Below are 15,651 nucleotides of genomic sequence, written 5' to 3' on the forward strand. Positions count from 1 at the left end.
GGTTCTCATGACTTGAAAATTTAGTGCAGCAATATCCAAATCCAAGTTCAAACTTCGTTATGATAGGATTCTAAATTAATAAGAAAAAAAAAAAAAGGCAAACAAAAAAAAAAACCCACCCTCTGCCTTAGCACGTAGAACCAAAGCATACAAACCAGCAAAAAAAGATATCCAATATATTGTTAGTAGATGGTAGGTTCTTACTTTAAAGGATATTTTTAAATACACAAAAGTACACACCCTTTCACACATCATTATCATTTGCTTTTAATCACTTACTTTGCTTTTATCACTTCCTGCTACCTTCTCATAGCAAATCTTTAATGTACTCCAGTACTTGAGTTCTTTTAATGCATCCCTTCATCACACGAACAACTGCAGCATTTGTTACCAATATCCACCAGAGGGCATATTGCTACTCATGTTTGCAACAGTCCCTTTTATTATTTACTTCACTAGCATTACCAATTTTGAGTGTTTTCAAGCAGAAGACAGTTCTAAATTCCTTTAATTTATCCAAAATTTCTGTCATCTCTGACTCAATTCTCAAGTGCTAAGCTCAAGAAATCCCAAGACCAAAGCAGCAATAAGAGCTATGCTGTTCTGGCCCAAGATTTCAAATTTAAATATTTCCTCTTTATCTGACATTTATTTTCCGTCTGGACTTTTGCAAACCAAATGCTTTGCATTTTGACCAAGTTAACACAATAAATACATCACAGAACAACCTCTGAACATGCAAAGCTTCTCTCCCCTCATTAGCAGTAACACATCAGAGAATAAGCTCCCCCCTTCCATTTCCCACTAATTGCTTCTTGAATAGTGGTTTGAAACAATTAAAAGACTATGTCACTTCTTTCAAAAGTTCTGATTTTATACAGAGCATTGTTATCCCCACCTGACCCTTCAAGACATTCCTATTTAACTCCAATGCATTTTCCAGGCAGAGGAAGGAGTTTCACAAGGCAAATTAGACTTGAGGGCTTTTCAAAGGGGCATTTGATTTCAGAGTTTACTTCCCTAACATATGCTTCAGGCAAATGAATAGAGAATGTCTTTAAGTCAACTGAATTTAAAATCAACTAAATACATTGTTGAAGGATTTCTACTTCCCATGCTAAAAAAAAAAGTCTGAAAAATTATTATTTATTTATTGTTAGAGCTAGATAAAGGAACTAAGAAAAATTAAGAAAAAGAGTTTCAGGACATCTTTCACCCAAGAAAATAGAAGCTTAACCACATTAGAAAACAAGATTTTAACAGAAGGTACAGCAATCTATTGCTCAAACATGCCTACCTACTGTCAGACAAGCATGTGTGGGATTAAGAGGAAAAAAAATGGAAAATTAGTCTGTGTTTTTTTTTGTGTCACCCACAGGTATAGAGAGATGGCACATAAAAAAATTCTCAAAAGTAAGCTTGTACCATAACACGTGTCAAAATGAAGCTGTGGAATTTCGCACAGCAACAGCTCCACCACCAAAACAAAACTGACACGTGAGACAGAGGCCAAGAATGTAGTCTCTTCTTTCCAGATTTCTGTCCTATTTACACAGCTCAGGGCAGAACACTGTTTCTCAACTCTGGGTAAAATGAACTACATCAATGGAAGATTCTCTCACTTTGTAAACCAGGCCCTGGAACATGGAAATTTGCATGACACAAGCAGACAACTTCAGTCAAATGGGAAGTAGAAAGATGGAAATTTTTAGCCAAGACCAGCATAGCAAACCACCAATTTATTAAAAGTATCAGAGCTATTAAGATGTTTTTGAAGTCTTCTCCAAAACTGCAATCCTCCTTTGTGATATTCACGTCTATTTGAATGAAAAAAGGTAAAGCAGTTCTACTAAGTTTCACATTAAAGAAAAATTCAATCAATTCTCTTCAAAAGAGGATTCTGGTAAATCATACTGATGAGCTACCGATCAGTGCAACGCTGCAAATCATGTTAAACAATCAGCTCTCCCTACACAAACATACAACATCTTGAAGAAAATGAGTTGTGACAGTGATGAAAACTTACAAAAAACCCCTTCATAAAACCTTCTTCCATAGCAAATAAAATGTGGCTCTTCTGTTTCAAGTAATTCAGAGTTTATCTTCAGAGTACAAAGTTTCCATTAGGATTTGGCAAGGTAAGAGAAAAACAGTTTAAAATAGGCAAAAGAGAGAAAAACCTTTGAATGTATTTTACTACCAATGTTATGAAAGTACCTCTGAGTCTCCAATAAAGATTTCACATATTACATTAAAAAACCCCAATGATAATTTCTAGCCTAGCTGCTCTCACAGGGGAAAAGGAACAAAAATTCTCCACACAACAAGTATGTGGAGGATGTCATACAGGATTGGCTTACAGAAAAAGGCCATAGTCGATTAACTTACTGATGAGAGAGAAATAAGGCAAAGGTAACGCCAAGGACAGACTGTCCTTGAAAAGACAGAAGCTAAGAAGAATGGAGATAAACAGGATGTCGAAACGGAACAGAAAGTTAACCTTTAGCCACAGGAATGCAGAAGTATGCCAGGAATGCAGATAGTCAGTAACCAATAATGAGCTTTAATTCTGCAATATGTATGAGCTAATTAACTATTGTATTTAACCTCAACACTAAGTGCCAATAAATGAGACTTGCTGATGAACCATCTGGTGTCCGCATCTCCCTTCTCCGACAAATGGTGACCCCGACGTCCGAATCCTCTGCGTCTCGCTAAAAGAAAACGGGGGAGGACGCGCCACGGTCGGTGAAGTTGGGTTGGGACCCGACGCAACCGGGCCGGTGCCAAACGAAGGAGGGAAGGCACCCTCAGGAGCTACAGCGGTGGTCCTGGGCCATACGTGCTGCCGGAGCCGGAGAGTTGCAACAGCGCTGACGACAAAAATGGACAGGCAAGCAGCATATGATTTATTTATGACCCACCTAGAAAGGAGGGGGGTGAAGGAGATAGATGTAAGAAAAGACCTCACGGGATTGTTAGCATGGGGTCATGCAAAAGGTTGTTTTGGGAATCCACATACAATTCATGAAATCACAGAATGGAGAAAGTTAGGAGATGAGTTATGGAGTGCGGTCCTGGAGGATGATAAGACGGCAAAAAAGTTAGGGAAAATCTGGAGAGTAGTGCATAATGAGTTGTTAAAACAAGAATCAGAGAGAAGGGCAGCTAAAGAGGCAGCAGAGGCGTATAAAAAGAATGCACAGTATGGATCAGAGGATGAGCCCCGTGCACCGAGTGTGACGCGGGTGGTAATACCCCTTGCTGGAGGTACGGGTGCCACAACCAGCTCTGCCGAGCCCACTGCACCTTCCTTAGAAGAGGTATCAGAATCTCCTGTATCTTCTGAACCCATTAGCGCTAACACAGCCCACAAGGCCACTGAGATTGGTGCTTCTCAACCACTGCAGGAGCCAGAACCTGTCCCTGGGGCACTTAGTGACCTGTGGGAGGAGATGGTAAAGCAGAGGCGGGAAGCATGGAATGCCTTGGCAAAGAATGGGTTGGAGAATGGAGATGAGGTGCAGGTGGAGGCGGCGAAAGAATGGGCATTTCCCGTATTTTATGACCAGCAAGTAGATCAGAATGGACAAGTACAGCAAGTGGGTACTTATACACCATTAGATTGGAAACTACTAGCACAGTTGAGACAGACAGTGAGTCAGTTCGGATTTAAGAGTGAACCTGTTAAGCAGATGTTAGATTATTTGTTTGATACACAGCTGCTTGTGCCTAATGATCTACGGAGTATAGCAAAATTAATGTTTACACAACATCAACAGCTGTTATTCAATGCTCATTGGCAGGCACGGGTGCAGGAATCTATAAGTGTGCAAAGGGGGCCGGGAGATCCGCTTCAGGGAATTACGCTGGATGAATTAATGGGAATAGGGCTTTATCGCAGGACAGAAGCTCAAATGATAATGGGTCCAGAGAAAGTAAGGGAAGCTATGCGACTAGTAAGGTTGGCTATGGATCAGGTGAAAGATAGTACGGGAGTACCTATGTACATGGGAATTAAACAAGGAAGGGATGAGTCATTTGGAAGCTTTATAGACAAAGCCGCTGCAGCAATAGAGAAAGCCGGAGTACCGGACTACATGAGGGTGCTCTGCTAAAACAGTGCGCCTTACAGAACAGCAATGAGGTCACAAAAAGGGTATTAGCAACTTTAGGAGCGAATTGGTCTATAGAGGAGGCACTAGAGAGAATGGCATTGCAACCCTCGGGGCAACAGGCCTTTCTAGTCAATGCTATTAAAGAGTTAGGAGTAGGTTTGCAGAAACAGGCAGAATTGACACAAAATCAAGTACTTGCTGCTCTTGCGCCACTCCGAGCTTCTACGGTGGCTCCAGCAACCTCCACCGATCGGCGTCAAGCTTCTTTGAGATGTTATCGTTGCGGAGGAGGAGGTCACATTAGGAGAGAATGTCAAGCAACAGGTGTCTGGTGTCAAAACTGTAGAAGCGATAGTCACAACTCCTCTGCATGCCGCCGCCGGTCGGGAAACGCCCAGCGCAGCGCGAAAGGCAGCCGCGCCCGGACACAAGTAGCTGCCGTAACATCAGTGCCACCTCCTGTCTTCAACCTGCAACAGCAGGGAGCTTGGGACTCGACCTGGCAGCAGCAGTAAGAGTCACATTGGCAACAACACGACCTACAAAAATTCCTACAGGACTTTATGGACCTATACAAATAAAGGGACAGTGCTATGGAGGGTTGTTGCTCGGCAGATCGTCCACCTCAATCATGGGACTTTTTGTGCTGCCTGGTGTGATTGATGCGGACTTTAAGGGAGAAATACAGATTATGGCACATACTCCTTTTCCACCTTTAACAATTGAAGCAGGACAACGGATTGCTCAGCTTATACCACTCCCACAGCTGAGCAGTGGTTTGCAGCCACTGCGAAATGACCCTCGGGGTGATCAGGGTTTTGGATCATCTGGTATCGCAATGCTCACAATGGACTTACATACCAGACCCACAAAGAAAATTAAGATTTCTTATGCGGGAAAAACAATTGAACTAAAGGGCTTGCTGGACACCGGAGCGGATGCCAGCATTGTGTCTCCAGACAAGTGGCCACAAGACTGGCCTATTAGAGCCACCACTGACACAGTGACGGGAGTGGGTGGACTTACTTTAGCACAAAAGACACCACCAGTGACAGTGGCAATCGATGGTCAACAGCTGGTTACTGTCTTGTCTGTAGTGACTTTGCCCCCTTCAGTTCAATGCCTGATAGGAAGAGATGTATTAGCACAACTTGGGGTGGTGTTATCAAATGAGCACCCTTTGGGGTAATCGCCATTGCTTGGACTTTCCCAATTCCACTTACATGGATCACTGATGTTCCTGTAATGGTTAAGCAATGGCCTTTAAAAAGGGAAAGTCTTCTTGCAGCCCATCAGCTAGTGGAAGAACAATTGCAACAAGGACATTTACAATTATCCACTAGTCCATGGAATACACCAATCTTTGTTATTAGGAAAAAATCAGGAAAATATCGTCTTCTACATGATCTTAGGGCTGTGAATGAGCAAATGGAAGCTATGGGAGCACTTCAACCTGGACTCCCTAATCCATCCATGTTACCACAAGATTGGCCACTTTTGATTATAGACCTAAAGGATTGTTTTTTCACTATTGCCTTGTATTTTTAATGGCTTACAAACAATGGTTAGCAGGATGATTGAAAAGACATGGCAAACTAACCTGTTGGCCCAAAAAGAAAACGGGGGAAGTGTGGAGGATGTCATACAGGATTGGCTTACAGAAAAAGGCCATAGTCGATTAACTTACTGATGAGAGAGAAATAAGGCAAAGGTAACGCCAAGGACAGACTGTCCTTGAAAAGACAGAAGCTAAGAAGAATGGAGATAAACAGGATGTCGAAACAGAACAGAAAGTTAACCTTTAGCCACAGGAATGCAGAAGTATGCCAGGAATGCAGATAGTCAGTAACCAATGATGAGCTTTGGCTTTGCAATATGTATGAGCTAATTAACTATTGTATTTAACCTCAACACTAAGTGCCAATAAACGAGACTTGCTGATGAACCATCTGGTGTCCGCATCTCCCTTCTCCGACACAAGTAGTACAAACAACAAACTATACAGAAACAGATTTTACTGCAACATACAAAGGCATCTGAGGCAGTGGGCTTGTATACTCATCAAGAGATGTTTCTACATAAAGGTTCTGTATAATAGGAACCGTTTATAAGATTTCTCTGCACATCTCTTAACAGCACCATTTGCAAAGTGGAGGTACATATCTGCCTTCTAAAAGCAAGTATTTATAAACAGAAAAATTGATAGAGACAAGTCCAGGAGGAGCCCTAAAAATGAATACTACTTATTAAGAGTGCCATGCTGAAGGATTCCAAGGCCAATGACACTGTCAAGGCAAAGAGAATTAAGTTATCTGTCTTCACAGCAGTTGTGATTGTACATGTGAGACACACAACATTTATTCATCACACAGGGAAGGACATCATAGCCCAGAAAACAAACACGAAAAAATTAACTGCATACATAATACAGCAACTCAGAAGCAGCTAATAGGTTCTGCCTCTAAGTGGGAGGATACCAAACCCTAGTGACTTACAAACTTGCCCAAAATGGCTACCAGGAGTCTTAACAGTACTCAAATGACACACAGTCACTGTACTATACAAATCATGTTAGAAAACTGGCATTTCGATAGATTTCTGAATATCACAACACCATTTCACAATACAGAACAGTCTTCCAAAGGAAATCCCACTGCTTTGAAATTTCTAATATAATAAACTGTGGGGAGTGTCACCTACTGTCTCAGGAGTAGGCCAGAAAACTCAAAGCAGAGCCAAAGATAATGTTAACTGACAGAGCTATTCCTACTATTCAGGTTCATTTTTAACTATTAATATCAAAAATAGAAAGTGATTTTATCCTACTAACATGAGCAGCCAAAGCAAAAAGGTATCTAAAAAGAATTTTACAAGTCTTGTTTCTAAGTGATATGACTACAGCAAAACAAATAAATAGACTGAAATGCAACTTGCCTGTTTCGCAAGTAACATAGATATGAGGCTACTCAAAGCTATACTATCTCTGTGCACACACACATATAAAAATATATATAACTTCTTTTACATAGCACCGATTACATACATGAGCACATTGAGCCTTCATTCACGTTAGGTAGGCAAGCAATCTCAGTAATTTTTGCCAGCAAGAATCATCCAAATGGACAAACATCCAAATGACTGTTAAAAAACAGTAACCTAAAACTGTTTAAACGCTTTCACTGTGAAGTTTTTCTAACATTTTTCTACTCTACACTCTGCAGGCCTACATGAAGGATGGAGAGAAGCTGTTTACAAAGGCCTGAAGTGACAAGAAGAGGGGTAGTGGCTTCAAACTAGAGAAGAGCAGATTTAGATTGGATTTTAGGAACAAGGTCTTTGCTATGAGGGTGGTGGAACACTGGAACAGGTTGCCCAGGGGGGTATCTGAGGCCCTTTCCCTGGAGATATTCAAGGTGAGGCTCAACAGGGCTCTGGGCAATCTGGTCCACTTGAGGATGTCGCTGATGACTGTGGAGGGGGGTTGGACTAGATGGCCTTTGGAGGTCTCTTCTAGCCTGGACCATTCTATGATTCTGTGATTCTTAAGAGTAAAAAAATTTGCCTTTACTGACCTGTTGCCCTGTCAGATCCCCTGTGCTTCTAACAGAATCCATGGAATCAGAAGCAATAGCTGCAGACACCTTTAGCTCAGTTTTACTTTTTTGATAATTTGGCAAATTCTTTGTTCTTGAATTTCCTTTTGTAGGCACTCCTGTAAATGAAACACAAGCAGAAAACACAGATTATAAAGTCAAAAAGGACCCTTCTTTTCACTGTTAGAACAGGACTTCTACAAAGGCATCCTTGCTTTAACAGATCTTTGGGAAAGGGGAGAAAGTATTTCAGGTATAGGTTTCCAGTCTCTCACGACATACAACCTTCTATCAAAACCAACATATCAGTAGTAAAAGAGTGCACAACATTGAAGTGCACAATGTGTGTTTCAGAATTTATTTTGATTTTCAAGTCTTCAGACTGAAGTTAGGAGATACAAAAACTTGTGTTTGAGACACAAAAGCATAAATCGATTTTCTGCTTTGACACTCAAAGAGAATGAGGAAACGAGGAGCAGTAATGCTGTTACAAGCACCAATCCTATGACAAAACATAATAATTTTCTGTTATACAGCTAACTCACTGACTGCTCAGGCTAATTGTCTGTCCCTTTCAGGACCAGGCATATGAGGAATATTAACACTGTAGTGCACACTCCACAGATCATCTATAAAAATCTTCCTACCATGATTAGAATTAGTTCACCAATACCGAAGGTAATGACATGAAAGCACTGAAAATGCTGGTGCTGCAATTACAAAATGCTAAGATTGACACCAACACTAAAACTTCCTAGGGTCAGATGAAAGCAAATAGCTTCTTGGTACTACATCAAGGTTTGAGTTCTGCTTGTTCAGAAGTGCAAAAAGTTTTCAACGAAAAACACTGATTTTATACTAGCAGATACATTATATTTATTTGGGTAATGAATTTTAGAACTACTCCAGCAATTCAAGGGAAAGAACTTAATTAAAAGTTCTAACATCTCCATGCTTCTACTCCAGAGAGAAAAGTGGGTTTGAAATTCTCTTCCACAGGCAGTGGAAGAATATTTCTCAGAGTGAATCCATTCCTATCATACAGGATCACTGCTTTTTTTCCAGCTTTTTTTACCTAGCTTGATTATGCTAGCTACAAAAGACACGCAGACATTTTAAGTAGAGCTGTTTGACCAGTAGATGGAAGGGTAACCATGCCACTCCAAAACCAGAGATCAGAATTCCTCAAAATGTGTAACTGCTGGACATAATCTGGACGTATACAGTTCTACTAGAGTTAATCATTCCCAGATACATTTCAGAATCTGTCACTGTAAAAATTGTATTTAAAAAACTATTACAAAGTAAGAACACTCATCTTTTCCCCAGAGATGTACACAAGTATGCACTCAATAAATTAAATTTGAGAGAACTACTAAAAAGAAGTTATTTTTTCTTTACACAATGAACTTTCATTTTAATTGTTCTCTTCAAAAGTTACAAAATATTTTAACACCTCTAATGCTTCAACATTCTTTGGAGATCACATTAAAAATTCAGTTTACCCTATAGATAAAACTATGCTATACTGCAGTAGAAACGACTCCCCTGAAACTTCATGTGACACCATAGGCTTATCTAAGCAGGATGTCCCATTAGAACTTGTGATGTTTCTGTACCTTACACTTTTAAGTACACAAACCACATGCCTGAAAAGGCATTGCAAAGTTTAGCATTCACAAGAAAAGGTTTTGTTTACATCTATGAGAAAGAAGGTCATACCTGAAACAGATACCATTGGCTGTTCATCAGAAACTGCGTGTGACTTTGTTAAAGGTAATAAACAAGAACGGATTCTTAAAGACTACTGCAAAAAATCAAATCGGCAACACCTTGGGAGCACCAAGCTCCCATATAAAATTTGACTAGAAAATCTAACAATATGCAGATTGCTAGGGAAAAAAAAAAAAAGTGCAATGCTTCCTTCTTCAGTAAGCCCTTTTGCCTGTAAAAATTATCTTAGAGGTCACCTTCACAAATATCCCAGGAATCAGCCTCAGTTACAAGTGCAATTACTAAGATAATGAAGTAATAACATTTAAATTAGAGCAGGTTATCATTTTGTAAGAAACCTCTTGATATGTAGGGAAGACAAAGTCTGAAATTGTGCATATTCGGACTGTGATGAAAAACATTTTATTCAATATATTCCAAAAAACATAAAGAGGATAAAGGCAAAAGATTTCAAAGGAAGTTGGTCATTCTCATCTGATCACCACATGATGAGTCACAGAAGAAAGTCTGAGGACAAATTTTCTTTAAAAAGTTTCAAGAACTTGAAAATAACCTAGAGCTTTAACTATTTCATTACTTGACTGCAGAAAACACTTAAAAACCACAAAGGACTAGGCACCACATTATTTGTGCTATGCTGGCACTCACTGAATTGGAATCCTTTTCTCCTAAAATTCACTAGGACTCAACACAGTTCAGAGAAAGGAATAAATTAAGTGTCTTCCTTCATGCAACAGCTTCATTTAGCTGAACATAAAGACTTCTGTTCTCCTATACATAACTAACATTATCCTAAAGTCAAAAGCAAAAGCACAGAGCACAAAATTCTGCTCTACAATCTTTTATTTGTACCTTTACATTCCTCGGCCTTCTACAGTTGGCCAATTAACTCAATTACCTGATTTCGGTACTGTTTATAGATAAATGCACTTAAGCTGCCTTCATCCAATAAAAAAAAAGCTGTGAAAATAGTTCAATTAACTCTTGCCTTAACTAAAATTTTGTTTTGATAGTACTATCTCAAAAACTTAATTGAATAAACAACTACAGAGTGAAGAAAAATAGCAACAGTCTAGAAGCTTTCCCCTGTGGAGAGCGACTTCAAATTCAATCAATACCAACTGCCTATCACAGAACTGGTACCTAGCACACTGGAAGGCCTTGATCACAGGCTCACTTGTAATCTTGTTGATTGTTTATAAACAATTATCATTCATCAGTCTCACAACAGTTTGAGAAAACATGTTCACTCAGTACTATTGTCAAAGCCACCTCTTTTTACAAATGCTGAAAGCTCTCACCTGTAAACTACAGCCTCTAGCTGTCACAACACATTGTGGGGTCATGCCATGAACCAGGTGAGGAAGACCTATAACCTCCAAAAGCCAAGCACTGTATCCCCTCTCACCAAAAAGCATTAAGGCGGATCAAGTGTTGATCCCAAGTGTTGATCCCAGCCAAGCCCAAACAGCTGTGTCAGCACAACTATGGCAGCAACCTGCAGGGCACTGAGACAAGTACCTTCAACCCAGACTCACAAATTGCATTGGGTTGGAAGGGACCTTCAATGATCATCTTGTCCAACCTCCCTGCAAGTTAGCCCGGACACATCCAACTTAACCAGGCTGCCCAGGGCCACATCAAATCTGATCCTGAATGTCTCCAGGGACAGAGCCTCAATGACATCCCTGGGCATCCTGTTCCAGTATTTCACCACTCCCATTGCAAAGAACTGTCACCTTATGCCTAACTAAATCTATCCTGCCCCTTCTTAAAACCATTGTCCCTCATCCTATTGCTGCAAGTCCTTTCCCAGCCTTATTTCAGATATTGAAATGCAGCTATAAGGTCTCCCAAGAGCCTTCTCTTCTCCAGGATGAACTGCCCAAATTCTTTCAGCCATTTGATCATCTTTGTGGCTCTCCTATGGACCCACTTCAGCAGCTCTCTCATGTTGCGGGGGGCCAGAGCACCAGTACACCAGGTGAGGTTTCACCACAACAGAGGGGCAGAATCACATCTCTCAACCCGTCAGACACATTTCTTTTGATGCAGCCCAGGATGCGATTGGCCTTCTGGGATGAAACTACAGATTGCTGGCTTCTGTCCAGCTTCTTATCCACCAATACCCCCAAGTCCTTTTCTGTAGGGCTGCTCTCAATTTTGTCATCCACCAGCCTGTACTGATATAATTCACAGTACTACAGGAAACAACAAAAGTCATCACAGGTTGTTGCCTTCACAACTGACATATGGCTAATCTGTGTGTTAACACATGGTTATAAAGAGATAAAATTGATTTGCCTAAACAACATTCAGCTTGTGAAGTTTGCCTGCTGTGTTGGCACAGTTGTGGACAGATACCTAGCAAAAGGATGAAAAGGTTAGTCAAAGTTATTGCTGTTACTTCCCCCAGCTACCAGGACCACACTTCCATGAATGTTTGCAGCCCAGCATATCAGAATAAACCAAAGCCAGATCAAGTTACCTTAATCAGCTGGACTGAAAATTGCAGTGGCTAAGGAGCCAATTCATAGAGTTCCAATGTTCTTTGTCTTTGAGTGAAAACCTGGAGGCAGTACCAGCATCAACCATTTAACATTAATACATTGCCACATGCCTCCCAAGACTGCTAATAAAATTACTATACACATTATAAAACTTGTGCCACAATAGCAAACATTCAAGGCAATAGCAGAGAAAACCATCACAGGCATTAGAGAAACCGAACATTGTATGAAGCTGTATGGCTGTCCTAGGGCAAGCAACAGTGTATCTGCCTTGCTATCTTTTATCTAATTATGAAGAGAAATTCAGTTTTCCAAAACTATTAAACTAACATTACCAAATTTGCCACCAACACTCCCTCTTTGTTGAAAGAATCTGTTATTATTTGCTTTTGTGCCATATGTATTTCCAGACATTTAAAGTTTTCCAAGATACTACTTGCAAAAAAACATTTAAAATGGAAATGGGTGTCTGGAAAAGCCTCATTCCTTGGAATATTATGATGAATGAGGCCACTGTTGGGCTCACAAAACTGTATTTAGTCATGGAAAACAACCTGTCACCCCAGTAGTTAGTTGATAAAAATGCACTGCCATTGTAACTGCATCAACATGTTGCTCCACAACTGAACAGACTAGTGACAGTGTGGCTACAAATCTGATACATGACTACCAACCTTCAGGGTATCAAATAACAGAGAAATTCAGTTGGTTTGGGTTTTTTTGGGGGTAGGGAAGGATGGTTTGGTTTGCTTTGGTGTTTTTTGTGTGGTTCTTTGGGGATTTGGGGTGGGTAGGGGGATTTGGGGAGGGGTGGGTTATTTTTTCATTTAGATTTTTTGTGGTTCTGGGCTAGGGGTTTTTTTTACACAAATGAGAAACCATAACAATATGCTGCCTAAACAGTGCATTGAATAATTGGCCCATTGCATTTGTGCATTGTTTTACACCAGATGTACAATCAAACTACAAGACCACACAAGCATACTCCTTAATCACTTCTAGCTGATGCTGGAATCTCACCCTCAGTGCGAGTAACAGCAATCTCTCAAAGTCCCTCATATCTATAGCTAAATTTCCAGCTACTAAATTTCCTCCAGGCCAGACTGGCCTAATGTTCTACCCTAACGCATTCAAGTAATTGAGCCTCTAATTCAGCCACATGAGCCCAAACATCAATGACAACTTCTTCTGGTTCTCTGAATCATGCAAGCACATCTCTCTTCAGCCTCACTTTTACAGGCATAACCCCCACTGCCACAACCACCACCTACTGTATCTACATACCCAAGCCCACGCGGTCTCCCACAACTGGAGCTTGCAGGTCTTCTACAGACAATGGCACCACAGTCTCCCTCTTGTCCCTCACAGATGGAACCTTCGGCTCTCATACAGGCTCACCCTACATGTCACGCTTGTAGTCACATTTAGGTATGACTCACAAAATACGAATCTTTTTCTTGCTGCCTGTTCAGGCGCTAGGTTCAGTTTCTCTCTGTTGATTCTCTTGGAAGACTCCATAAGCTGAACTCCCTCCCTTCATTTCCCAGGACTTCATAGTTAGATCGCACAGAAAGTGGATACCAAACCCTCCCTCCTCTCGCAGGCCACCCTTGCTTTTAAACACGATAAATCCCTGCTCCCGGCACACAGGCATACATCCAGCCTCTCTCCGCAGGCCGAGGTCCCCGACACTCGCGAAGGGAGCACCCAAACCTCCTCCTGTGGCACCGCCACAAAACTCCACCCGTCCGACAGCCCCGCATCGGCCTCCGCCTTCTCCTCACGACGACCCCAGAGTAAACACCCGTCTCATCTGCCCTTACAAGCCGATCTCCCACCTCACCTACCCCACAACTCACAACCTACCCTGCTGGAACCTACCCGCCCCGATCCCCTCCAAACCGACCCCTGGGCCCTAAGCCCCGCCCTGGCTCCCACCGCGGCACAGCCTCGGGGTGGAGACCCTCGCTACAGCCCCGACTACGAACTGCTCCTGCCCTGCGGAAGGATACTGTCCCGACTCCAATATGGGCTTCCACCTGGTCCGGCGGCCACCTCCGCCATCTTGAAACAACCGCCACTCCCAGAGTACCCCCCGCCGCCCCCCGGCGCTCACCGCCCATTGGCTGCCAGCGCCGGCTTCGACTTGCCTCTTCTTGGGCCCGATGGGCGCTGCGGTTAGAAGGAAGAGAGGGACATGCTGGGAGGAGCAGTCCTCTGGGCGCAAGATGATGAGGCGACTGCCTTCCCGCCGAACTACTACTCCCGCCGAACTACTACTCCCGCCGAACTACTACTCCCGCCGAACTACTACTCCCGCCATGCCGCCTCGTAGCCGCCATAGGCTGTTCGGAGCATCGGCTGTTAGAACTACCACTCCCAGTGCACCGCGCGGCTCAGCCGCTGCTACAGAGCGGGAGGAGGGACAAAAGCGATTATTTCCCTCAAGCTGGCCTGCGCACATACACGCCTTCGTTGGTCTCGTCTGCAGGCTGGGGCGTTGAGGGACAGGGGCCTGCGGAGAATGGAGGAGAAGCCCTCCACCAGTATCAAGCCCTACCAGGACAAGCTGACTCTGGGTGTTACACGGATCCTGGGTGAGTGGCGACGTGGGAAAGCGGGATCGAGGGGTGGGGAAGGAGGATGGCAAATAACCCTTGGTTGTCATGGAAAGTGCCCAGGGCTGGGAAGGGCTCCTCCCTGAGCGCTCACGGTAGGGCTTCCTGGGCGGCCTTGTAGGGCCCGGCTGTAGCCGCGGTCCCGAGGCGTTCCCCGCAGCGGTGGGGTAAGGCCTGCCAGCCCTGCAGCGTAGAACCGCAGGGTAGCTCCAGGGTCTGAGGTGTGGGGTCCTGCAGCGATGGTAACGACGGTGATTCTGACTGAACCCCAGGCACGGTTATTAAGGTTCCTCCCCTGAAATCATAGAATTGTTAGGGTTGGAAGGGACCTCACGGATCGTCTAGTTCCAACCCCCCTGCCATGGGCAGGACACATCACACTACATCAGGTTGCCCACAGCCACATCCAGCCTGGCCTTAAACATCTCCAGGGATGGGGCTTCTACCACCTCCCTGGGCAACCTGTTCCAGTGTCTCACCACCCTCCTGGTGAAGAACATATTCCTAACATCCAATCTGAATCTACCCACTTCTAGTTTTGTTCCATTCCCCCTAGTCCTATCACTACCTGATATCCGAAAGAGTCCCTCCCCAGCTTTCTTGTAGGCCCCCTTCAGATACTGGAAGGCCACAATAAGGTCTCCTCGGAGCCTTCTCTTCTCCAGACTGAACAGCCCCACCTCTCTCAGTCTGTCCTCATAGGAGAGGTGCTCCAGCCCTCTGATCATCCTGGTGGCCCTTCTCTGGACACGTTCCAGCACCTCTAGATCCTTCTTGTAATAGGGGCTCCAGAACTGGATGCAGTACTCCAGGTAGGGTCTCACCAGAGTGGAGGAGAGGGGGAGAATCACCTCCCTTGACCTGCTGGCTGTGCTTCTCTTGGTGCAGCCCAGGATGTGATTGGCTTTCCAGGCTGCAAGTGCACATTGACAGCTCATGTTGAGCTTCTCATCCACCAGCACCCCCAAGTCCCTTTCTTCAGGGCTGCCCTCAAGCCAGTCCCTGCCCAGCCTATATCAGTGCTTGGGATTGCCCCGACCCAGATGCAGGACCTTGCACTTTGTCTTGTTGAACCTCA

The 15,651-nt window shown here is 43.3% G+C and overlaps 2 protein-coding genes across 7 annotated transcripts in view; one reads left to right on the top strand and one right to left on the bottom strand.

Moving 5' to 3' along the window:
- The window catches only part of KIAA1328 (KIAA1328 ortholog), a 194,638-nt gene extending 180,619 nt beyond the window's left edge, over nucleotides 1-14,019 (bottom strand). The window contains exons 1-3 of the mRNA XM_054397348.1: nucleotides 13,968-14,019; nucleotides 9,434-9,466; nucleotides 7,691-7,830 (exon numbers count right to left, since the gene is read on the bottom strand). Coding sequence (XP_054253323.1) covers nucleotides 7,691-7,830; nucleotides 9,434-9,466; nucleotides 13,968-14,019 — 225 coding nt within the window. The remainder of the gene's footprint in view (nucleotides 1-7,690; nucleotides 7,831-9,433; nucleotides 9,467-13,967) is intronic.
- Nucleotides 14,020-14,466: 447 nt separating this feature from the next.
- Nucleotides 14,467-15,651, top strand: part of TPGS2 (tubulin polyglutamylase complex subunit 2) — a 29,920-nt gene continuing 28,735 nt past the window's right edge. For all 6 annotated transcript variants that reach the window (XM_054397320.1, XM_054397319.1, XM_054397322.1 and 3 more), the window contains exon 1: nucleotides 14,467-14,552. In XM_054397320.1, the coding sequence (XP_054253295.1) occupies nucleotides 14,480-14,552 (73 nt within the window). In that variant the 5' untranslated portion in view covers nucleotides 14,467-14,479. The remainder of the gene's footprint in view (nucleotides 14,553-15,651) is intronic.

Source organism: Indicator indicator, chromosome Z (assembly GCF_027791375.1).
Source record: "Indicator indicator isolate 239-I01 chromosome Z, UM_Iind_1.1, whole genome shotgun sequence".
In the NCBI taxonomy this organism is placed as follows: Eukaryota; Metazoa; Chordata; class Aves; order Piciformes; family Indicatoridae; genus Indicator; species Indicator indicator.